Source organism: Staurois parvus, unplaced genomic scaffold, assembly GCF_062004578.1.
Source record: "Staurois parvus isolate SC_StPar_1 unplaced genomic scaffold, SC_StPar_1.0 ptg000285l, whole genome shotgun sequence".
NCBI lineage: Eukaryota > Metazoa > Chordata > Amphibia > Anura > Ranidae > Staurois > Staurois parvus.
This window is the reverse complement of record NW_028318081.1, coordinates 1,411,087-1,436,850: the sequence shown is the minus strand read 5'-3', so window position 1 is coordinate 1,436,850 and position 25,764 is coordinate 1,411,087. Positions and strand designations below refer to the sequence as shown.

The window sequence follows — 25,764 nt, the reverse complement described above, 5'->3', positions numbered from 1 at the left end:
CTCACAAAGAAATGATCGGTCTAAAAATCGAATGTTCGGTGTATTGTAACACTGAGAGACAGAATAGCAACAAAAAATTCCAAAGAAATGCATGTCTAACAAATGATGACTGATTTGCATGTTCATGAGGGAAATAAGTATTTGATCCCCTATCATTCAGCAGGATTTCTGGCTACCCGGTGTCTTTCATACAGGTAACAAGTTGAGATTAGAAGCAGTCTCTTAAAGGGAGTGCTGCTAATCTCATTTTGTTACCTGTATAAAAGACTGAAGTATATAGTCAGTGTGTTTATACTGTATATCGGTTTAGTCGTATCTGACTCTCTGCAGCTCTGTAGGTCATCTCTCCAGGCACCATATCTGATACACTTGAAAGCCTTTCTCTATAGAACGTTCTTGGCAAATGTTTTACAAGATAGGTCACCAGATCTTTCCTCAACCCTCCCCAATTGCTTAAGACTGGCATGCAGAATGTGACAAATTGTGTGTGTAGCTCACCCCCTAAGGAGCCACCGGCGAACCTAATTCCTTCCCCCCAGTTATTACACATACAACCAGGCACACAGCCTTTTCTTTGCTCTTCCATTGGCTCAAATGACTAGTCTAGGGGTGTCTTTTCTTTGGTTTTATTGGAACATAGAACTTGAATGGGGATGAGAAAAGCATGGGATACCCCAAAACTAAAGAACTGGAGAACTGGAACACTTATGTACATGTGCTTTTTTTCATTTTTTATAAATTGCAAAGATTTCAAAACAAATTTTTTTCACATTGTAATTATGAGGTATTGGTTGTAGAATGTTGAGGAAAAAAATTAATTTACTCCATATTGGAATAAGGCTGTAACATAACACAATGTGGCAAAAGTTAAGCGCTGTGAATACTTTCTGGATGCACTGTATGCTGTTTGCATTTAAAAATAAATATACTGCCTTCTTATTGGACATTCAGCTGCATTCATTGGTATAGTTTTTCATCTGCCCGGGGTTTAGCTTTAATATCCAGCACTGTTCCCATATTTCATGTATTGTTCTAGTTTTTTTACATCAACATTTTCTTGATTCCCAGGAAAAAGAAGGCACTTTGTTGCTGCACAGATAGGGCATTCATGTGAATCTGTAAAGTAGAACTAATTTCCCACATTATAGCACATATGTCAGTGAATCGTATAATAGTAATACATACTGCATGGATATTTTTGCATGACGAGCATCAGAAACCCTATTAACCCAGTTATTGCTGTCTGTCCCCACAATACGCTGAAGCGCCTTAGCCGAACTTCTGTCTGACGCTTGATCATGTCCACATGCACTGCCAACCTCAGACTACACATCCCATGATGCATTGCACTGGCGTTTTTCAGTGTGTATATGTGCCTGATGTTCTTGGTACCTTTTACAAATGAAAATAAAGCAGAAAAAAGTGAATGAATATGAGTCACTGCATGGGCACTACTGTCAGTCAACATACGTGTAGAGGCTGACATTTGTTGCATCACAATCTTTTATTGTAGTCCCAAGTGAGAATGCACAGGGAGAGTGGTTACAATAACCTCATGAACAATACTGCTACCAGACTCATCCACCTTAACCATTCCATATCTGCTATCCCTCTCTGCCAATCCCTCCACTGGCCTCCACTCAGTGTCCTCCATCCCTCTCTGCCAATCCCTCCACTGGCCTCCACTCAGTGTCCTCCATCCCTCTCTGCCAATCCCTCCACTGGCCTCCACTCAGTGTCCTCCATCCTTCTCTGCCAATCCCTCCACTGGCCTCCACTCAGTGTCCTCCATCCCTCTTTGCCAATCCCTCCACTGGCTTCCCATTGCCCAATGGATAAAATTCAAAACATTAACAATAACATATAAAGCCATTTACAGTATAACTCTGCCCCCAATTACATCAGCAATCTTGTCTCCAAATATCACCCAAACCGTACTCTCCACTCCTCGCATGACCTCCTGCTCTCTAGCTCCCTTGTCTCCTCCTCCCATGCTCATCTCCAGGACTTCTTCAGGGCCTCCCAAATCCTCTGGAACCCTCTACCCCAATTTATCAGACTATTGCCTACTCTGCCCACTTTTAGGCGATCTCTGAAAACCTATCTCTTCAGCTAAGCCTATCCTGCCCTCAGCTAATAACAGAATCTTCTATTCCTCCTTACCAGTCCATCCTCAACAGTTTTTACCTTTTGTACCACTAGCCCCTCCCTCTTAGATTGTAAGCTCCGAGGAGCAGGGCCCTCCTATCCCTCTTGTATTGAACTGTATTGTTGCTGTATTGTCTCCCGTTATATTTTAAAGCACTGAGCAAACTGTTGGCGCGATATAAATCCTGAATAATAATAACAACCATACAGAGAGACCATGGAGGGTGAGCATAGCCACCATCCTATAGAAAGCACGACAGCAGGATTATAGAAATAAATCATTTTTATGAAAAACATGTAGGGAAAGTTAGATACATGTTATATATTTTATATAAAGATAGAAATTGCAGTTATCTTGATTTTTGTCATTTGGGTTTAGTAACACTTTAAAGTTTAGGTATGGCGATTTTTACATATTTACAGTCAGGGCTTTTTTTCAACGGGAACGTGAGGGAATGCAGTTCTGACACCCCCAGCACTGAATGGGGTGCAGGAGGGTCTATTGATGCTGGCTACTGGGGGGTCTATTGAAATGGGGGGATCATTTGTTGCTGGAGAGCTCTATTGTTGATGGTGGGGGATTTACTTTTGCTGGAGGAATCATTTGTTGCTGGAGAGCTCTATTGTTGATGGTGGGGGATTTACTTTTGCTGGAGGATTCTTACTTTGCTAGGGGTAAAATAGTTGCTGGGAGGGATCTACTGCTGAGGGAGCAGTTTACTGTAGCTGGCTGCTGAAGGGTCAATTGATGCTGGCTTCTGTGAGATCTACTGTCTGGTTACATGGGGGGTCTAGTGTTGCTGGGGGGTACTTTTTTTTGGGGGGGTGGCGAAATTGCTGCTGGGGGGATATATTGTTGATGGGTGGAATTTATTGTTGGGTGGATCTATTGTTGCTGGAGGATCTATACGTGCTGGGGGTATATATTGGTGCTGAGGGTCTATTGTTGCTAGTGGGATCTATTGTTGCTGGAGGGAGAGTATTGTTGCTGGGCATCTAGTGTTGCTGGTAGAGATCTATTGTTGCTGGTTGGTCTATTGCAACAACTGTGGGGGTCTAATATTGCTGGATTTTTTTTTTAAAGTGGGTTGGGGATGGAGAGAAGGGATTACTTAGAAGGGGGGAGTACCTGCACCTATTCTCTGTGAAAAAAGCCCTGCTCAGAGTACATTGGTCCATCTTGGAGCAATCTAAGTATGTCTGTGCCATACCTGTGGGATCACCATGGAAATCACTTCAGTGATTTCCACTAGCTTCTGGGTCCCTGCCAAGCTACTGCCCTGCTGCATGGGCATCATTCAGAGAAAACTTTGCATTAACTCAATGAATGTAAAGTATTCCCTGATTGGATGAGGTGGAGAGGCTGGGTTGTGGCATCACAATCTCAATCAGAGAGCAAAAGCTTGACTTTCGGTTGAAGCACAGCATTTCAATGCAATACCCCACTTGGGATTGAGAAAAACAAAAAACACAGATCCCATTCTGGAAGGTGCTGCTCTACCTCCCTCTGAAAAGCATTCCAATGCAGATCCACACTGTTTTTGCAGCCTTACAATGGCCTGTGTCACTTGCATGGACAGCTCCTTTGAACGCATGATGTAAGTTCACAGTAATAGATTCCAAATGCAAATACCGCACTTAGAATCAACTTCAGACCTTTTACCTGCTTAATTGATGAAGAAATAACAAAGGAGTAGCCCACACCTGGCCATGAAACAGCTTTTGATTCAATTGCCCAATTACTTTGGTCCCTTGATAAAGGGGGGATGGCTACTCTTAAGAGCTGTAATTCCTAAATCTTTCCTCCAGTTTGGATGTACATACCCTCAAATTAAACCTGAGAGTGTGCACTTCCAGCCCATATCCATTATATAACTATAGCTTGAACATGTTTTGGTAAATACCTGAAAAAAACTAAAATTGTGCCTGTGTCCAAATATACATGGACCTAACTGTATATATATATATATATATTAGTGCATTATGCGTAAGGGTCTGGAACAGACTTTTTGGGGGGCTCCATGATTTATTTTTTGTGCCCCCCCCAGCATCCACAGACCCTCATCTAAGTTAAGGTGCTGGTATAGATGAAGGAAATTCTCATCTGCTTTGTTTACAAACAGGATGACACAGCTGGGGGCTTTGATTTTGCTGGCAATTTAAACAGACTTTTTTTTTTTTTTTGCAGATGTCAGTGTTGCTGTAGTAGGTTATATACATTGCACAGATGTGCCACTTCACAGGCAGGGTCAGGGCATCCAAAGGGCATTTTATTTATTGGTGTGTTGCATTTATAACATTTTACATTAAACATTACTAAAATCATTCCTCCCTGTCAAACTGAATTTTTTATTTATTTATTTTTTGCATTGGTACTTTGGTCCCACTTTAGTGCCCAGCACTCCATGCCATTTGTTTGACAATCAATTGCCTATTAGCCTAGAGAATGGCCAGAAATGATTACTAATATTTAGCTTCTTAAGGGCTCAGTTACACTAGTGGTTGGGCACACTTTTACCACCCCCAATCACTACCCCCCTTTAGCTGCAGAGGGGTATACACACACTTTGCTTCACGGCCATGTCAGGAATTATACCCCCTGTAGCTTTCGGTGGGTGTAGTGCCCATTCAAGTGATTAGGGCAGCTCTGCAAGCAGTTGCCCAGGGGTTGGCTTGGAAAGGAGGAGTACCTGCATTCTAAGAATAAAAAGCCCTGTCTATGAATATACTTATTCAGTTTATAACAATATGAGTACCATTAAATTCCTATATTTTTTACATATGTATACCTTTTTAGAACATTGAGTGTTGGGGAAAGGGGAGTGGAGGAGGGTCCTTGACTACTTCAAAAAGTATGAAAAATGCTGCTGCAGTGCATTGCATAATTACAAAAATGTCTACTCTCTATACATCTGAAAGATCTGACATTTTGCATCCATTAATATGGAAATGTTTGACCAAGTGTAAGACCAGCCAAGTCTTTCTTCAATAAAAGTGAGATGGATGACTTTCTGAAGTTCTGAAAGTTCCTTCCTAGTTTCTGTGGCTGAGTCTAGTCAAGTCTGTAGGATTCTCACTCTCTCTGCAGTGTAAGGCTTAATGTCATCCTTGCTACAGGTTGTGTTCTCTTTAGTATCAGATACCTGTAGGCGATGTTTAACATTCCAAAAGAGAATTCTAAGGTCACTCAGAATTAGCTGCACTTTTAATTAAAGTTACGGGAAGAAAAGGGAAGTGCTGCATAATGCAAGGCTGGAGGTTTAATGTCCATGGCGTCTCAGGTACAAATGAACATTATCAATAATTAAAGAAGGCAATATAGTGGAGATATTGATGGAGCTTGATGAAAACCAGTCCTGAGATGGTTAGAAGACGATTTCCCAAGATATGTATTTTAGGTACAAAGATGGGTACTTACTAGGATTGCAGCACAACATCAGCAGAGCAGAACAGAAAACAAGGGAAAATGGGATTTTACAGGTGTGACCCCCAAAGAAACAACACAACACATTCAAATAGTTATAAAAAGTGTCTACTGACAAACATAAGAAATTTCCATTAAAAACACTTAGGGTTCATTTACACTCAACTTTAACACACTTTAAAGCACCTACTGCTTCAACATGATTGTTTTTATGTGTTTATGTGTATGAGGGTCCGACGTCCTCTAGTGGGCCCTGTGCTCACTGCCCGGCACCATAGAGCTCGATTGGCATATGCCATTGAACACCAGAATTGTCAGGTCCACCACTGGCGCCCTGTGCTTTTCACAGATGAGAGCAGGTTCACCCTGATCCCATGTGACAGACGTGAAAGGGTCTGGAGAATCTGTGGAGAACATTTGGCTGCCTGTAACATCGTTCAGCATGACCGTTTTGGTGGTGTGTCAGTGATGGTCTGGGGAGGCATATCCATGGAGGGACACACAGACCTCTACAGGCTAGACAATGGCACCCTGACTGCCATTAGGTATCGGGATGAAATCCTTGGACCCATAGTCAGTGTCCTGGGTACCTCCTGGTGCACGGCAATGCACCGGCCTCATGTGGTGAAAGGTATGCAGGCAGTTCCTGGAGGATGAAGGAATTGATACCATTGAATAGCCCCCACACTCAGCTGACATAAATCCAATAGAACACGTCTGGGATATCATGTTTCGGTCCATCCAACTACGCCAGGTTGAACCTCAGACTCTCCAGGAGCTCAGTGATGCCCTGGTCCAGATCTGGGAGGAAATACCCCAGGACACCATCCGTCGTCTCATTAGGAGCCTCCCCCGACATTGTCAGGCATGCATACAAGCACATAGAGACTACTGAATATCATTTTGAGTTGCTGCAATGACATTTCAGAAAAATCGGACTAGCCTGCTGCATCATTTTTTCACTTTGATTTTCGGGGTGTCTTTGAATTCAGTCCTCTGTAGGTTGATCATTTTCATTTCCATCAAACGATGAGGCATCCTTACGTTCCTTACACATTACCCAGTCCATATCAGTATAGATATCCAGAATATTTTTGCCTATTGAGATCTGATATGTTTTCACAGTGTTCCTTTAATTTTTCTGAGCAGTGTATATACACAGGAACTGGAAGTGAGATCTCAAACCTGCAATATTGCCAAAACAAAGCAAAGCTAACGCTGAATAAAAGCCCCTCAAAAGCTGTAAGTGCCATTTTATTTAGTGACAGGGGCTTTGATTGGCAATCAGAGCGCTTTTAAAAAGCCCATTCTGTAGGAAAGACAGCTTGTATATTTTATTTGTGTTATTTATTGTGTATCTGTGTACTTAACTGATTCCTGGATTTATGCAGACATCTAAAATAGTACATTATGGTTCTAATTTCATTACTATAGAAACAGAAACATACAGTTGTGTCCAAAATTATTCAACCCCCACTGAAATTGAGTGTTTTGGCCAGTTTGACATTGCTTTTGATCATTCAGTCATCTTGCTTACATTTACATTAAAGAGGCACTTGTAGGTCAGACAAATATAACATAACAGTTATAATGAAATAACCACAAATGTCTTTTCTGTGCTCACAGCATTATCAGTTTTATTCAACCCCCAAGTGACATTCAATCTTAGTACTTAGTACAGCATCCTTTTACAGTTATAACAGCTTTTAAACGTGAAGCATAGCTTGACACAAGTGTCTTGCAGCGATCTACGGGTATCTTCGCCCATTCTTCATGGGCAAAGGCCTCCAGTTCAGTCACATTCTTAGGCTTGCGCACTGCAACTGCTTTCTTTAAGTCCCACCAGAGGTTCTCAATCGGATTTAAGTCTGGTGACTGCGATGGCCACTCCAAAATGTTCCAGCCTTTCCTCTGCAACCATGCTCTAGTGGACTTGGAGGTATGCTTGGGATCATTGTCCTGTTGAAAGGTCCAACGTCTCCCAAGCCTCAGGTGTGTGACGGACTGCATCACGTTTCCATCCAATATCTCCTGGTACTGAAGAGAATTCATGGTACCTTGCACACGCTGAAGCTTCCCTGTACCTGCAGAAGCAAAACAGCCCCAAAGCATGATTGACCCTCCACCATGCTTCACAGTAGGCAAGGTGTTCTTTTCATCATAGGCCTTGTTCTTCCTCCTCCAAACATAGCGTTGATCCATGGGCCCAAACAGTTCTAATTTTGTTTCATCAGTCCACAGAACACTATCCCACAACTTTTGTGGTTTGTCCACATGGCTTTTGGCATACTGCAGTCGACTCTTCTTATTCTTTGGAGACAGCAAGGGGGTACGCCTGGGAGTTCTGGCACGGAGGCCTTCATTACGCAGTGTGCGTCTTATTGTCTGGGCTGAAACTTCTGTACCCACATCTGACAAATCTTTTCTCAGTTCCTCAGCAGTCACACGGGGACTTCTCTCCACTCTACGCTTCAGGTAGCGCACAGCAGTCGAAGTCAGCATCTTCTTTCTGCCACGACCAGGTAGCGTTTCAACAGTGCCCTTTGCCTTGAATTTGCGAATGATGCTTCCTAAGGTGTCTCTTGGTATGTTTAACATCTTTGCAATCTTCTTATAGCCATTGCCCTTCCTGTGAAGAGAAATCACCTCTTCTCTTGTCTTCCTGGACCATTCTCTTGCCTTCACCATGTTTGTAACCACACCAGTAAATGTCTAGAAGGAGCTGAGTATCACAGTCATTTTAAAGCTGCCTAATTGGTGCTTATTATGCTTGATTGCTGCTCGGTGACATCCACAGGTGTTTTCAATACCTGATGGAAAGCACCTGTATGAACCTCTGTTCTTCAGAGTGGTAGTCTTTAAGGGGTTGAATAATTGTGGCAATGAAGAAACCACATAAGAACCATTTACTACTGTATTACATAAACAATTGATGTCATTTTAGTTGCATTTGGGTAGTTACAACGTCCTTGTAGGATTTGATTCTGAATACAATTCCAAATGTACACTATAGTCCCTAAACCCCTTTACAGCATTGGGGGTTGAATAATTTTGGACACAACTGTAGAAAAGTCACAGCAGAAATGGACCAAGGGGTCAGTCATGTCTGCCCCTTTAAAATTTTTGTTTGTGTTTTTGGGTTTTTTTTTTTTCATTTCTTTTTTGCTTAATTCTTCTTCAAAATTTTCTAAAGTTTCAGAGTTTACAGCAGGTATTAATAAGAGAAGAGAGACTTGTGTAGTACAAGGGATAACAGTGTGGTGGAGTAACTCAATTTTCAAGATTAGAAAGGCATAGAATGGAATGATGGAATTATGGGCATATAATGGAATTTCAAGAATAGAAGGGCATGGAATGGAAAGGTAAGGAAAAAGTAGGGAGATTAGGATCAGGGAGATAAGGGGTAAGGGTAGGTGGGTACCCTGGAGTTGTTAGAAGAGACCAAGGTCTTCTCAGAGTGCAACACCCAGAGGGCTCGTAAATCAAGTAAACAGTGGTCAAAATTGCCTGGAAAAATAGGTAATCCATAGGTCCCAAATTTTCTTAAATTTCACTTCTAATTTTTCTTTGGAGAAAATTCAATACATTCTAGATTTGACTTCAACCAGTGTGTGTTGGATAGTCTTCCAAATGGTTTGTTTAGTGGCTGTCTGAAAATTAGGTCATTAGGGTAAATTGGAATTTCATAAGGACTGGTTTCAATTTTTGAAGTTCCTCACAGGGGTTCAAGATGACAGGAACCTGTAGTAGCTTGTGGAAGTATTTTTTTTAAAAATATAATTATATAAAATAATTTACAACAAAAACCATGGAGCCTGTTAGGATTCACGTGTGCTTATGGTACTGCTGAATATTGTTCTAGTCTAGTCCACATTCCTTCACACATTCCAAATCCATATCCCATTCATTCTCCACAATAAGGTTACAGTGACAACCCCCCAAGCATCTGTAGTGTACTTATGCTCTCGTCCACAGCTGGTGAATGGAGTAAAGTTCAGTCAATACAGTTGGATCTCGTCTGTGTAAGAGCCTTGAATGGAGAATGAAAGCTTAATTACAGCATTGGCTGCCTATTGCACATGTTGGGTATCAGATGACAGCAGTAATGGCGTATTATCTGATAGTCCGGAGATGGCTGTGACAATGGAAATGTCGTGTACGCTCTCCTTTATCTGCTGATGCTTGAGGAATCCCCCCGCACAGGTTACTGTTTCAACAAATATTAGATTTGGCTGAGGTCCGTCTTTCAAGAACTCCTCAAATCTCAGGTCCCCGAGGAGCAGAAAGTGAGAACACAGCTTTTTTTATATCAACCGTTTTCATATAAAAATAGTGCTATTCATTACAGCGCTCCCTTTACACCAGCTGGAATTACAGAGCTGACTATGGCCAGAGGTAACTGGATATTCACAGAAGCATCTAGGTGTATATGCCTAGTATAATTCTGCATCATTCAACCCTGCAGAAAACCTAAAGTGGAACCCCAGCCACAAAAACTTTCTTGAAATATATTCCTTGGCAGCCACAAAGGATATACTAAATCCACTTTGTGTACACCAAATGTCTTTGCAATCCCAAAAATTTAATTTGTTTTTAAATGCAGGTTGTATAAGAACCTGAATTTGACCTGGTATCACCATGTTGCAGTCCCTGTACAGCAAGGCTGGAGTGTACGAGGAAGAAGTAGCACAAGTTACCAATCAGGTTATGTGCTGACAAGAAACATGCTGATAGGAGGAGAAATCAGAGTGATAGAGAGATGAGCTCATCACTGTGCTGCTTCTCCTTTCAGTGTCCAGTCACACGTTAGGGCAGAGTCCGGGATGACTTGGGTTTAGAGGAAGTAGATTAAAGCGGAGTTCCACTCACCCTGTGAAAAAATAAAAGTCAGCAGCTACAAAAACTGTAGCTGCTGACTTTTAAAAAAAACAGCCACTTACCTGTTCCTCAGTCCCGCGGTGGGTCCCCAGTGTGTCCTGTAATCCAGGAGGCCGGCATCATCAGTGTGGGCATCCGGCTGTGACAGCTTGCGGCGTCACAGCCAGGTACCCACTGCGCATGCGCGAGTAGCGCTGAGCTTCATGAATGGTCCTGTAGTCTTCTGGGACCTGTCACATGTCCCAAAAGACTACAGGGAGGGAGGACACCTTCCGCTTCCGATCGCCTAGGCGATTGGACCAGAAACGGGGGCGGGTACCTGTCAAATCTGGGTATCCCCTCACCCTCTCCCCCCAAAGGTGCCAATCCTTAATGGGGAGCAGGACAGCAGTCCTTAAAGCGGAACTTCCCCTTTTGGGTGGAGCTCTGCTTTAAGTTATGCTGGCTATGAGTCTGGACATCTAGCAGGAGAAAAAAAAGGTACTGAGGGGGCAGTCTCTGAAATGAAGGTGGATATTGCAGAAAAGCAGGTTTTGTTATTTTATCTTTTAATTGGCTTTTAATTTTTATTTTGTTATTTTTGACCGGAGTTCTGCTTTAACCCATGTATGACTGCATACCATGTGCAGCAGTAGCAAAAAGGTGGACTTTACGCCCACACATCACACAATCGTTGCTTTGAAGACAACGTATATGTGCTGATCCTGAGTGCTCCCAGTACAAATACTGACCTGGTGAAGACAGCTCTAGGTCTGGACTAAAGATCGGCAGCCAGCGAGAACAGCTTCTGATTATGTGACCACTGTGATAGTGGTCACATGATCGCTGATCCTTTCCACCCCCCCTACATTCAGAACTGGTTAAAGGGATACTGGAGCAGGCAGGAACAGGGTTAAAGAAAAAACAAACTCACATTACCTAATATTGATACAGAATACTAAATAATAAATGTTTCAAATTTGCTAGTAGTGGTAGATGAGATTTTATGAGTATATTTTCTCCAATACCTCTTTTGTCATCCCGCTAAGAAATTTCTGTTATCATCTGTTATCTGTTCAGGTAATCAATGCCATCGTGTGAAATTACTGATGTGCACCTACCTACTGTAGCTGGTTACAAGTTGCTGGTGGCTGGTACAGGTTTACAATGGAGTTAATATTGGATGTTCTTGTCAGGGACCATAATTATATTTATTATGGTAAACAAAAAGAAAAATTTGGTGGTATATACCTGGTATCTCTCCATCCTCTTGGTCTTACCTGGATCATGTTTTCTTTCATAATATTAGAAAATCCCTGTCTGCATACAACTAATCATTCTTCTTGTCTTCTTTTTTTAGAAACTTGATGCCACGGACATTAGAGGGGCAGATCACTATGGAGAAGACCCCAAGTTACTTTGTAACCCTCGAGGCACCAAAAAGGATTTACAACATGTCCAAGGACACCAAACTTATTGTGGTGGTCAGGAATCCGGTGACCAGGGCTATCTCTGATTACACACAGACTCTCTCTAAAACTCCATCACTTCCAACCTTTCAAGCTTTGGCCTTTAAAAACACCAGCACGGGCACCATTGACACTTCCTGGAGTGCCATAAGAATTGGCATCTATGCTAAGCACTTAGAGAACTGGCTCCAGTACTTCCCTCTTTCCAAATTCCTTTTTGTCAGCGGGGAAAGACTGGTCAGTGACCCAGCTGGAGAGATGGAAAGGGTTCAAGACTTTCTGGGGCTAAAGAGGGTGATAACAGACAAACATTTCTACTTTAACAAAACCAAGGGCTTTCCGTGCCTGAAAAAACCAGAGGGAAGCAGCAAGCCACGGTGTCTAGGGAAATCCAAGGGACGGCCACATCCAGATATAGACCAGAGACTCTTGTTACGTCTCCAGGACTTCTATAGACCGTACAATATGAAGTTCTACCAAATGACCGGCCACGACTTTGGCTGGGACTAATGTCTTCCGAAAACAGTTTATAGGACCCATATCTTTTGTATGCCAGTATAAATGAGACTTATTTCCCTTTTAAAATTGAGTGTACAAATTTTGTTTCCAGTATGTACAAGAAAATTCCTTTAATACAGCATTCATGAGACCAGGCAGATGTGGATTCTCAGATGTGTTTTATTGTTGGACTGCTACTGAAATGCCATTTAAAACCTTTTTTTTCTTTTTGGATAGAGTGGGGAAGGTTTGGAAACCCTGTTAGGTTTTTATTTCTGTCCTTGTCCCAGTTCGGGGGATTTTTCCCTCTCCTCCTATACCGGTGGAAACACAGGAGGTGAAGAGAATCTCCACAAATTAAAGACATTCTAACCCTTCCCAATTCTACTACAAAAGTGCTTGGAGTGTTTCAGGATCCTATTGAAGAATAAAGTCTCCTCACTTCCTGTATCTAGAACCACACAGGAAGTGAGGGGAACTATTCCCAATGGGGTCAGAGGCAGCAAGAGAGACCAGTATTTTTTTCTGAGATTGAAAAATGTTCGGGATTTTATTGATTGGGAATATTCTTGCTGACTGCTAATTTTTCAAGAAACCCAAACCCATTACCAAACTGTTAGCTTTGGGATTAAAGGAATTTTACTGTGCCTATGTCAAGATGCATATTAAATCTTATGCAAAAATATTGCTTTCAAGCAGTGTTCCTCCCTTTTTGATCACCAGATATTCCCAGCAATTTATGTTTCAGGAAATTCTCTCATCAAGAACATGTGGAATAATTACTAACACAGTGCAATAGGTTAACATGGTAAAATGAGAACAATCCGTAGGAGCATCAAGCCTGCTACATAAGCTGCTTCTTCCTCAGGTGAAGAAATTGTCCATTAGGGAAATGTCAAATGGACAGCATCGAGATACAAAGAAGATGGATGTTTAAGATCATAGCTAAGGCTCACCTATATTAGTCTTTGCTCAATTAACCTGAAGTGGTCCTTCACTCCCTGTTCAAACCCTACGAGCAGAAGTCCTTCAGTGGTTTGTTGAGCGCAAGTCAAAGCATCTGAATAGGATGAGTTCCTAGCACAATGCAAACATGGTATAATTTCAGTAGTAATTTGATAGGAAACTCTCTCTACCTCTTGCTCACAGGGTTTATTGAGCCTTTTGAGAAGCATGTACAGGAACTCCAGCTGGGGTGTCATCTTAAACAGCTGTCATTCCCTGACACAAGTAAGAAGATTAAGAACTGGAGTGGTGGAGTGCTCCACCTGGTGACTATTACAAAGTGATATGACAGCTTTTTTGAAGTAGCAACCAAGTGCACGATGAGCCCTAAAACAGCCCCTGAAGTGGCATCTCAATGTTTGTTGAAAAAGACAGTGCCAAAGTATGGTTGGCGGTCTAGATAATGTTTATTCAACGCAGTAATATTATAAAAACAGCCTATTCATTTCAGGGGGTTCGTCAGGGCTTAGTAATGCTGGACTGGGAGAGATGGTCTTGGGAAAATATTTTTCGGAAATGCTGCTGTTAAAATTTTACAATAGCACAAGGTCTGCTTTGGTCACTGGTTTAGCCAAATAACTGGGACACCTACTAAAATGACATCACCTCAGTAGGAATTCGGTAGGAAATAACCTCTACCTATCACATGAGTGATGAGAGATATCACAGGGAGTAATAAAAATAGTTTCTCACTACAGAGTAAGCAAACAAAATAACACTGGGACCTTGCTCTAGAGACGAAAATAGAGGTTTCAGTGGGTAAATTTGGGTTTTGGCTGGACATACCCTTTGTGTTCATTTTTCTACTTTGTTATTCATTGATGAACTGAGAGTGTGTTGTCGAATGATAGAGTAGGAAATAACTGGAACCCCTGTCAGGTTTTTTTATGCTGTGTATGCCCTGTTGCATAGATTTCCCTTCACTTAAAATCCATATCTGCAGTGCTTTATGTAGTGCGTTTTTGCACATGCGGTTTAAGGCATTTTGATGTGTTTTTTGTTGCGTTTTTATGGGGGGGTTTTTGGCCCAGCGAGGGGGAATTTCCTCTTAGATAGCTTTCCCACTGGAAGATTTCCCTTCTATTTCTGTTCCAGGGACACCTATAAAATGTTGGATCCATGCCCCTTTCCATACTGATAATAATGGTCAACAGGACAAATAGAGAAGGTAAATCTCCCTGACAGAGACACCGCAAGAAAAACCTGCAATAAGAAAGCCAGCACACCAGCTTCCAGTTCAGACCTTTACTGGGGTTCTGTTACACTAAAGTTATGTTTTTGGGAACGCTATGACCCCCTCTATGAATGTAACAGACAGAACATCTGTCTGTTACCTTCATGAAGTGGGTTGCAATTTCCTGAAACGTCATGCTGGTTTAATGGAACTCCAGTTAATGTCTAAACTGGAACCTGATGTGAAGTTTTTATTGCAGATTTACACTGTACCACTGTTTTCAAGAGTCCTGCACATGAACTGTGGCACATGAAGATAATGCTGGCCATAGATGGTTCCAATCTTGGCCGGTCCAGCAGGGACACATTACCGCAACTCAGGGCTTTTTTTCCTCATAGTATAGGCGCAGGAACTCCTCCTTCTTCTGATTCACCTTTGTCTCTGCCTCCTACCCATGTCGGAGTACCGTCCCTTGGTTCTACAATCTACCCACCTCCCAGTACTGCCCCTCCTAGACAATACAGAACCAAGTATCATTTTATGGTGCTAAGTAATTTGTATAGAATGTGTTAATGATAACAAGAAAATCAGTAAAATATATCCCCTGCAGCTAGCAACAACAGACCCCCCCAGCAATAATAGATCTACCACAGCAAAAATAGACCCCTGGCAGCAACAACAGATCTCCCAGCTAACAGCATCAATAGACCCTCCAGCAGCCAGCAATATTAGACTCATCCCTCATCAGTAGATCTCTCCCGGCAACAAATGACTCCCTAGAAACATGAGACCCCCATGCAACAAGAGATCCCCCACCAGCAACAATAAGCCACCCCCACGCAAAAACAGGTCCCCTCCAGAAACAATAAATCCCGTAGCAGCAAGCACCAGTAGACCCTCCAGCTCACCCCAGCACCCCCTGCAATTATATACATTCAGTGCTAGAGGTGCCAGAACTGCATTGCCCCATTTTCGAACTGAAAAAAAGCCCTACCACAACTTACATGCAATGCTCCTTCCAAACAAATGGAAGTGAGAAGGTTTGGGAGCTAATGGAGAATATGTCAAGGAGACCATAAAGAACAATAAGAAACAATTTCATGAAAAATAGATTACAGGGCCGTAGAGTAGAGGATGTGTATGTATGATTGTTGGCGAATAAGGATATTGTTTAGTGTCCCTTTAAATGCAAGCAGTGTAAGTATCTGAATGTGATCAGCTATCAGCAGGCATGGAGTCTGAGAGGAAACAGCAGCACAATCAGTTCATGTGCTGACAAGGAGCATCCTGATAGGAGGAGAAAACAGAGTGAGAGAGAGGAGCTCATCACTGTTTTGCTTCTCCTTCCACTGTCCAGTGACAGGCTGGAAGCAGGTCCAAGATGACCTGGGCTCAGAGGAAGTGCGTTGAATGATGTTGACCATCAGACTGAGGACATCTTGCCACAAAAAGAAGTACTTCAGGAGAAATAGCTGAACTAAAGCTGAATATTGCAGCATAAGCTGGTTTTATTATTTTATTTTTAATAGACGATTCATTTTGATCTTTTTTTTTTGGAGTTGGACTTTTCCAAACGACCGAGCAAAAAGGAGAGAAAAGATTGTATAGAAGCGGCTTAGTGAAGTGACAAGGTGTTTTTTGGTTCAAGTACAATGCAGGTTCTCTTTATGATTTCTTGCCAGAGTTCTGTTTATAAAGCAAGCCTCCTTCCTTCATTATTATAATACCATAGCACGGTCGTTGAGAAAAGGGGTGGAGTCCTTATGAAAGGGCACATCAATCACGCAGGCGGACGGCAGCATGAATCCTATATATGGCCCTGTCCATAGCCACACGCGCAGCCTGCCAATAAACCTGACCTATTTCCTCTTCTGTAGTCACCCGCTGAAACTGGAACACGTTTTTACGTGGAAAGCCATTCGTTCGGTGAACGCACCTTGGGCCATGATCACTCGAAGCACTGAGAGAGCAGGGAACAATAGCCGCCATCCGGGAGAAAGGAACACTTTGAAATACAATCACAGAGAAGTTCTGGTGAAACAGGAGACGGAAGGACTTGCCTGTTCAACATCGGACACATGAAAGGCAGCTGTAATAAAATAGCAAAATCCTAAATACCTCCAACTTTTTATGAGTGGGGATGAGGAAACGTGTTCTTTCATGTGTGATACCAATACTTCTGAGACAGATGAGTGTTTTAGGTTTTGGATACTTTACATGTCGCTATGTGGCTGTCACAGATTAGAACAGTAACGAGCAAACCTGTTCTGGAGTCGCAGCCATCTGATCAGCTGTATTTTGCAAACTAATATGCTTGGGGGCCCCCATTCACCAGGACACATTGAACAACCTCATGGGGTGTCATATCATCGTAATGTACTGTGGATACTTTCTATAAGGATTATACAAAGTCCAAATGAGGACTTAGCTAAAGTAGAACTTTGGCCAGGCTACAGACATGGAAAGGCTTACTCCAATGTTAAAAAATAAAAAATGCATATTGAAAAAAGAAAAAATGTGCATTTATTATTTTTCTGCATTTGAGCCCTTAAAGCACTGAGACCATGATCAGTGGATTGCGTGAAACAGGTAATTGATTCACCGATAGCCCCTGCCAGGCTGGCCAGGGACACCTTACATCTTCTTCATGCTCAGGAATGGGATATTATTATTACAGGAACTTATATAGCACTGCCAATTTACACAGCACTTATATATATATTGTACATTCACATCAGTCCCCAGCATACAATCTAAGGTCCCTAACTCATATTCATTCACATACTAGGGTCAATTTAGACAGTAGCCAATTAACCTATCAGCATGCCTTTGGAGTGTGGGAGGAAATTAGAGTACCCGGAGAAAACACACACAGGCACAGGGAGAACCATGCAAACTCTAGGCAGGTGAAACCACGGTTGGGATTCAAACCAATGACCCTGCCTGGCAGAAGGAATAACCATTTAGCCACTGTGCAGTCCAGGATAAAGTACGCATACCTATATTAGGGAGATACTCAATTAAAATTAATTACATTCTCCTGGGTTGGTCCACCTCCAGAAATATGAGAATGTCCACACATGATCAATTTTTACTGTAGCAAGATTTAATAACAACTTTGTTCAACACAACCATAACTTCAGGTCCATGAGCAACAGTTCATCACAGTATAATATTCTCACTGAGGAGTAGATTTACTAAAGTTTGAAATCTGGTGCAGCTGTGTATGGTAGCCAATCAGCTTCTAACCTCAGCTTGTTCAATTAGGCTTAGACAATAAAGCCTGGAAGCTGATTGGTTTCTCTGCAAAGCTGCACCAGAATCTGCACTCTTTTAGTTTTAGTTAATCAACCCTTGAATGGCCGGCTATCTCTTCCAACCTCCTCAATATAGGTCCCCCATAAGTGGGTCCTAATACAGAGTCTCTAGAGGCCTTACCTCAAAGGGTTCACTTCCTCAGGCTACAGGCTTACATGTTGTATACCATGGTTAGCCTATTCCCATCACTCCTCTCCCTAGACTCCTCCCACTTCAGTATATATAGGGATGCGCTACTCCACCCACCAGATCCACCCAGGGGAGGGACCTCAGTAAAAGGGGGCACTAACCCCTGCTTACATTGGAGTATCAGGTCTATACCAAAGTATGACCCTTCAGTTATGAATCTGGAGGAAGAATAAATGAACTATGAGCGTGGTGACATCATCTCACTTGTGATCCATTGAGAACTATGAGTCCCTCTGCAGAGGTGGCAGATGGGACATCTAGTTTCTTAATTCACAGACTCTGTGAATGGATTAAGCAAATGTCCAGGAGTTATGCACAGCCATGCCAAATTCAAAAGATGACAATAATGCAGGGATTTGATTCAGGTATGTGTGGGGAGGAAGGTGAAATTAGCCTATTTACATAATTGTAATAAGCAGTAAAAAGGCTTAAATAACACAAGCCCTCTGACACACTTAACCCTAATGTAGATGGTCAGACACTATAGCTGGCTTCTGTGTTCTTTACCTCTAGCAGCCGCCTTTCCCATAAGGCAAGCAGGCCTACCGGTACTTGGTTGCCCCCAGGACTTATAAACAATGCTATAGTGCCTGGCTACCACGTTGGGGCAGGCACAAACTGAGCATAGAAAACAGGTACTTGCAGTTGGCAGACAAGCAGAGTGGTTCAATGACAGTCCGGGCACAAGGCAGGCAAGGCTCAGGATAGTCAGGGTTAGATCTGCATACAAAAGGCAAGCAGAGTTCAAAGAGTAGTCAATATCCGATCCAAGTTCGTTACCAAGAGAATCCAAACAGCAGAGCAGGCCAGACAGACAGGTAGCTTGCAGCACGTCTTACAAAGGCTATCACAAACATGAGACTGCAGGCTTGGCGGGCTAAAATCAGGTTTGGTCTCCACCCAGAGACTGGCCACATCAATCACCTTGCAGGTGGACAGACACACAGGGAGAGTGCATCATAGCCAAAACCAGGATGGAATGGGACCAGGAGCTGTGTTGGATCAGAAGCACTAAAGGCTCCTGACACGCTCACTGATGTAGCTGCACACACTGTGAACTAATGTGTGCTCCTATTTCAAAGCAAAAATACTGTTTAATTTTCTCTCAGTAGAACATTTTGTTTCATCTCCCATTGGGGACATAACAGTCTGTAAGAACTCTAATCCCTGAGATCTGACTAGAAGACAATAGTCTGCATCTGTTGTAATCTTTGAGAGTGTATTGCTCCAAAGCACTTGTAGCTACAGAGGTCAGTGAGTGCTTATTTTAAAGATTGGTTCCAGGGATTTCTAAATAAAATTGTCCCCCAACATCAGCTTAAAAAAGAAAAGCAACCTGGGCTGCGGTCTGGAGCTGTCTCCTGCTTACTTTCTTTTTAGCCATAAGTCTTTGGGGTTAATGATGGCATGCTGTGAATGCAAGACATGCCTGCCTCCAAGGTAGCATCAGCATGGATTCCATTAATTCACAATGTATCGATGGAGAGAGTGGTGCTGATATCATCATGTTCTTTGCATCCATAATTCTATTTTAACCCCAAATAATGGCATCAGCAGTTCATAGAATATTGTCTGATGGACATTTTTTATCATTTTAGCCATCTGTTGAGGATAAACTAACCTGGGAATCAGATTGTAGGCTTACATACACCCAGTTACCAGCACTGTTGACCCAACTGAATTTGTTTTTTTTTTTATAAATTTTTTTTTTATTGAAGAATATTTACTGTAGTAAAAAGGCATTTCATTACAGAAAAAAAGAGTACAATTAACAGTTAATTGATAACATCAATCACCTAGATAGGTAGATATATTAAAGGACAATCAGAATGAGAAAAGCAGTTATGAACCACTATTGGATTACATTACAGCAAACATTCACAAAATGAGTTCACACAAGAGGCCAGTTTTGGTTATTTAGATTTACTAATTGGCAGTGATGAATGTTGGAATATGTTAAAACTTGCAAATCTAGACATCATACCGATAATTTGTAATAAAGAAATATTTTTTAATACAATTTTTGTATATACTGTATTTGGGAGTTTAAATTCAAGCCAAATAGCCCTGGAACTGTAAAAAAGTGGTCTTAATTATTGATCAATTACGGTAAAACATTTTTTTACACATGTTCAAAAAAGCCTACATTTAATGTAAAGCTGTCATTAAAACAAAATGACAAACCAACTCCCCATCCTTGCGCTAGGCCCCCCCCCCCCACCTTCCAGTGCCTTAAAGGGTACCTCCTCTTTCCTAGGGAAAAAATAAAATAAAAAAAAATACATATATAATAGCTGCACACGCCATATTGTAAATGAATGTTATTAAACACGTCAATACTGGACAGGGCATGTGACGTCATATGACGCCCTCCCAGATCCAGGAAGCTCCCGCTCACCCGTCAATTGACAATAGGTAGGACAAGAAGAGGGTAAAAATTAACTTTTCTTTTTCAATCTGCAGCACTGTAAGATGTACGTAAAGATGTATGGAATGCCCTTCAGAAATGCCATTTCCTGCTTGAGTGATTGGCTTACTGATTTTCCCAGAAGTCTGCAATTGGGCATCCTCTGCAATAAAAATGTCCATTTTGTTAAGACACTTCCAAAGGAAAAGCGCATCTAAAGGGATGCAGAACCTGCCACTTTCCTCATTAGAACCCTGCAAGTGCAGCAGCTGATTAATAATTATAAAGTCACTCCCATTCACATTGCACATGGGCACAGACAGACAAACAGCTATTTCTTCAGAATAACAAAAGGTAAGAATCTGCAACAAAGTTCGTTTAACTCCTTACAATGTACATAGATTACCCAGAGGAAATGTTTTTTTCTCAACATAAATGGAGTTACTCTTTTCCTTTACTGCTGTCCCTCCCATCCCATCACTGGCTCTGTTCTAAAACAATGCTAGGTACTTCCAGTATGTGGAAGCACGTGACATGCCATGGGATTCGCATTCACAATAAAGCATGTGGGGTCCGAACAGCCAATCACCAAGCTTCAGCAATGTCACATGGGACAGAATGGGAGGGTGCCAAAATATATGCATCAATCACCAATCAGATTGCAAAGCAGCATCAGCGTACCAATGTAGCTGTAGTAAAGCTAAATAAAGCCAAATTTTTATTTTTATTTTATAGATCATATGTTTATGATCCCAAGGAGAAGATCTGTGCTTTCTTCCTGTCCCAGTGACACCCGTACAACAAAGTGGGGGTGGTAGTAATTGGAACAGGAAGGTACAGGCAGTATTGTCAAAAGTTTAATAATCAGTTCAAACGAATTTCAGAGGGGCACACACAACCAAGAACAATCATGCTAGAAACCTAAATAAAACTACTGTAATGTATGTTTCCAACATTACGGTGCATGGAGAAAACACTCATTGAAGCTGCTTACATAGCATAAAACGATAATTAGTCTTCATGGGAATAGATATCTATTTCTTGGTTAATCAAACGGTAATAAATACCAGCATGATAGATTACAGAGAGATAGAGGGAAGCGGGGGCTCTGGGAACTGCACCTAACGAGCAGGAAAAAGATCCATTTTAATGAGGCTGATTTGGTTAATGAATGGAGGGACACCTCATTAACCTCTAATGATCAGCAGCTGATTACCAACTTTGAATCTTCCATTAGCCAATTCTACGTCTTGGGGAAAAGTCCCAGACAAGACACAGCTATCGAATTCCCTTCACTGCCTATTAACAGTTACAAAGCATTTTGCAGGATAAGTTCAAAGATCTGCCAGTACAAATATTGTTTCGGCAGACAGACAGATCCTCCTTGGGTGGATACGTTTCCTTTTTTTTTTTAATCTGGAAATTTGGAAAATGAAAAGCAGAAAAAGTCAATGTAAAAAATTACTGGTCTCTTGGTTAGAACCCAACTTAAATCCAAAAGAAAACCTCTAGCTTTTGAAACATCTTGCATGACGCAGGAATTGCTTAGAAATGCTGTATTTTACAGAACTGGTTATTATTAACAGTTATTAATGTTATAATGGTGCATACAGATATAAAATTATACTATACATGGTGCATGCAGGGAATTATTATTATACATTCTGCATATAGATATTATTTTTACAGGTGTATACATGAATTATTATTATACAGGTTTTATTTTTATTATTATACAGAATTTATATCGCGCCAACAGTTTGCGCAGCGCTTTACAAAATGAAGGTAGACATTACAGTTACAATACAATTTGGTACAAGAGGAAGCAGAGGGCCCGGCTCGTTAGAGCTTACAATCTAGGAGGAAGGGTTGAGTGATACAAAAGGTAATAGCTGTGGGGGGGATGAGCTGATGGAGGAAATAAATGGCAGTTTACTAGTTAGAAGCAGGATAGACTTCTTTAAAGGCTTCTTTAAAGAGAAGGGTTTTCAGGGATCGTCTAAAGGTGGATATATTAGGAGATAGCTGGAGAGATTGGAGTTCATTAGGATGGGAAAAGCTCCGGAAAAGTCCTGGAGGCGAGCATGGGAGGAGGTGACACAGGAACTAGAGAGCAGAAGGTCTTGGGAGGATCGAAGAGAGCAGTTTGATTGATATTTTGAGACCAGGTTGGTGATGTAGCTGGGGGGCAGAGTTGTGGATGGCTTTGTAAGTTGTTTTTAGTATTTTGAATTTTATTCATTGGGTGACTGGAAGCCAGTGGAGGGATTGGCAGAGAGGGGTAGCAGACACTGGTAAGGTGGATGAGCCTGACAACAGTATGCATAATGGACTATAGGGGGGATAGCCTATGTAAAGGTAAGCCAATGAGGAGGGAGTTGCAGTAGTCGAGGCGAGAGATAACCAGGGAGTGAATTAGCTTTCTGGTATCATTGATTAGAAAAGGGCGTATTCTAGAGATATTGCGGAGGTTGAGGTGGCATGATTTGGACAAGGATTGGATGTGGGCCTGAAAAGATAGTTCAGAATCCAGGGTTACCCCTAGCACCCTGGCATGCGGGGATGGGTTGATAGTGGTGCTATTTATCCTGACTGAGAAATCAGGGGAAGAGGCACGTGGGGGGGGAAATATTATGAGCTCAGTTTTGGATAGATTGAATTTTAGGAAGTGCTGTGACATCCATATGTCCGCTAGTAAATCGGTGATGCGTGACGAAACTGATGGGGTGAGCTGAGGAGTAGACAGATAGATGTGTGTCATCAGCATAGAAATGGTATTGGAAACCATGGGAAGCTATTAGCTGACCCAAGGAAGAAGTGTAGATCGAGAACAGGAGAGGTCCAAAGACAGAACCTTGGAGAAGGAGAGGAGAAAGTAGAGTTGTAAGTGACACTGAAATTGATGTGAGATAGGTAAGATTCGAACCAATGAAGGAGGGGGGGGGGGGTCAACTGTGTCAAAGGCAGCAGAGAGGCCCAAGAGTAGGAGTACGGAATAGTGACCATTGATTTTAGCAGTTAGTAAGTCGTTTGTGAGTTTTAGGAGAGCAGTTTCTGTGGAGTGTTGTGGGAAAAATCCATACTGAAGGGGATCAAGAAGATTATTCTCAATAAGGTGGCAGTTCAGCAGTTTATAGCATGCTAACCACCTCACTGTTACTTTTCCTGGCCAGCTTGCATAAAGTTATCAGAATACATTTTCATTGACATTGGTCCTTCAAACCAGTTCAGCAGCAAAGTGTCTCTGTCTACTATTAAAACCGCTAACCTGTGTAGCAAACCATGCTGGTTGTTGCAGTTCTTCAGAAGGCCTACAGCCACAGGTGTCCTAGCTCACCTCTTACCTAGAGCCTGAGCCTCATATTTTTGCTGCAGCAGCTGCAGCTCTCTAACAATAGTCGGTGTGTGTCTACGAGAATTTGTCTTGGCCTGACAGGAGGCCGGTGTGTTTACTGCGATATAAAGGGCACAAATGACATGAAATCAATCGCAGCGGCTCGCTTCACATAAAGAACATTTTTGTTAGCTACAGCATGCTATTTTAAGGTCACCGGTGATGTGCGTGACGGAATGGAAAAAGTCCGATTGGGGGGCATTAGAGAAAGAGCAGCGCAGGTTTTTCAGGTTTCTTCACATAATGTGGATATTTGTGTAAGTAATCAGTAACATACAGTCATTTCTTCTATAAAAATAATTTCTCTCCTTCACCTTCTGCAGGCCAGGCTGACGGAGACAGGGTGCCAGCATTGACTGCTGGAATGGCAGAATCAACAGAGATAAGTTATATCTGCTGCCTCGCCTATCTGCAGCTCTGGTAGTGTCCCCTTACAGCACTGCGATTGGTGTTACACAGCACACAGCAAGTTCAGGTAGGGTTTAGATGGGTGTCAGGAGGCCAGTAGGTGGCTTTGTGCCACTATAAAGATGGAGTGGAGTCTTTAGAGGTAATTGTCCCCTCAGGGACTCCGTTGGTGTCTCAAAGGTATCAACTGTTTGATTGGATGCTGCAACTTCTGCTGACCTTTGGCAGCCATCTTGGTGTAGAACCTTACAAATCAGGGTACCTGTGTCATTCGGTTACATATAGTTACTTAGTTAGTCTGGCTGAAAAAAAAGACAAAAGTCCATCTAGTTCAACCATTAAAAGAAAAAAAAGTTATAATCCTATACCCACAGTTGATCCAGAGGAAGGCAAAAACAACCTAGCAAAGCATGATCCAATTTGCTCCTGCAGGGAAAAAAAACTCCTTCCTGATCCCTCGAGAGGCAATCGGATATTCCCTGGATCAACTTTACCTATAAATGTTAGTATCCAATTATATTCTGTGTATCCAAGAAAGAATCCAGGACTTTTTTGAAGCAATCCACTGAGCTGGCCAGAACCAACTCTTGAGGGAGTCTATTCCACATTTTCACAGCTCTCACTATGAAGAAACCTTTCCGTGTTTGGAGATTACATTTTTTTTCTTTCCTCCAGACGTAAAGAGTGCCCCCTTGTCCTCTGTGATGACCTCAGGGTGAATAGCTCTACACCGAGTTCACTATAGGAACCACTGATGTAGCAGGTTAATGGAGCAAGTAGAGGGACAGGGAATGAGACCCCACTTGCTAGGGAGAAACCAAAACTCCAGATCAAAGGCGCTTGGGGGTAGCTTCTGTAGATTGCAATGTCACAGTAATTGATAAAAAATAAAGTTGTAATCCTATGACACAGTTTGTTCTTTAAAAGTGATTTTATTATAGTCTCCAAGTTCAACACTATATACACTCACCGGCCACTTTATTAGGTACACCTTTTCAACTTCTTGGTAACACAAATTGCTAATCAGCCAATCACATGACAGCAACTGAATGCATTTAAGCATCTAGACGTGGCGAGGACGACTTGCTCAAGCTCAAACTGAGCATCAGAATAGGGAAGAAAGGGGATTTAAGTGGGGGCCAGACAGGCTGATCTGAGTATTTTAAAGGAGAGGATTACAAGAAGGAGAAAAGATGATTAAAAGAAAAGTATCAATCTACAGTATAAAACAGCAATATTGGTTGCAGAAAAAGTGAAAAACTCACTTCACATTTTACTGCTCTTTTACTTTAGGGCCCATTCACAGGATAAGACCAACAACAGCAGTGTGAGTAAACAAAGTCCTAACAGACAGGACATGTGGCTGATTACCTAGTCTAAGTAGGACATGTTTCATTTTTACACAGCGCAGCTACTAATTTTACTGTCCAGTCACAGTCTGGGGAAAGATCCAGGAAGACCTTGGATCAGAAG

At 42.0% G+C, this 25,764-nt stretch overlaps 1 protein-coding gene across 1 annotated transcript in view; it reads left to right on the top strand.

Annotated features, from left to right (window-relative positions):
- Window positions 1-13,079, top strand: part of HS3ST6 (heparan sulfate-glucosamine 3-sulfotransferase 6) — a 104,933-nt gene extending 91,854 nt beyond the window's left edge. The window contains exon 2 of the mRNA XM_089682113.1: window positions 11,790-13,079. Within this exon, the coding sequence (XP_089538239.1) occupies window positions 11,790-12,408 (619 nt within the window). The 3' untranslated portion in view covers window positions 12,409-13,079. The remainder of the gene's footprint in view (window positions 1-11,789) is intronic.
- Window positions 13,080-25,764: the final 12,685 nt, after the last annotated feature.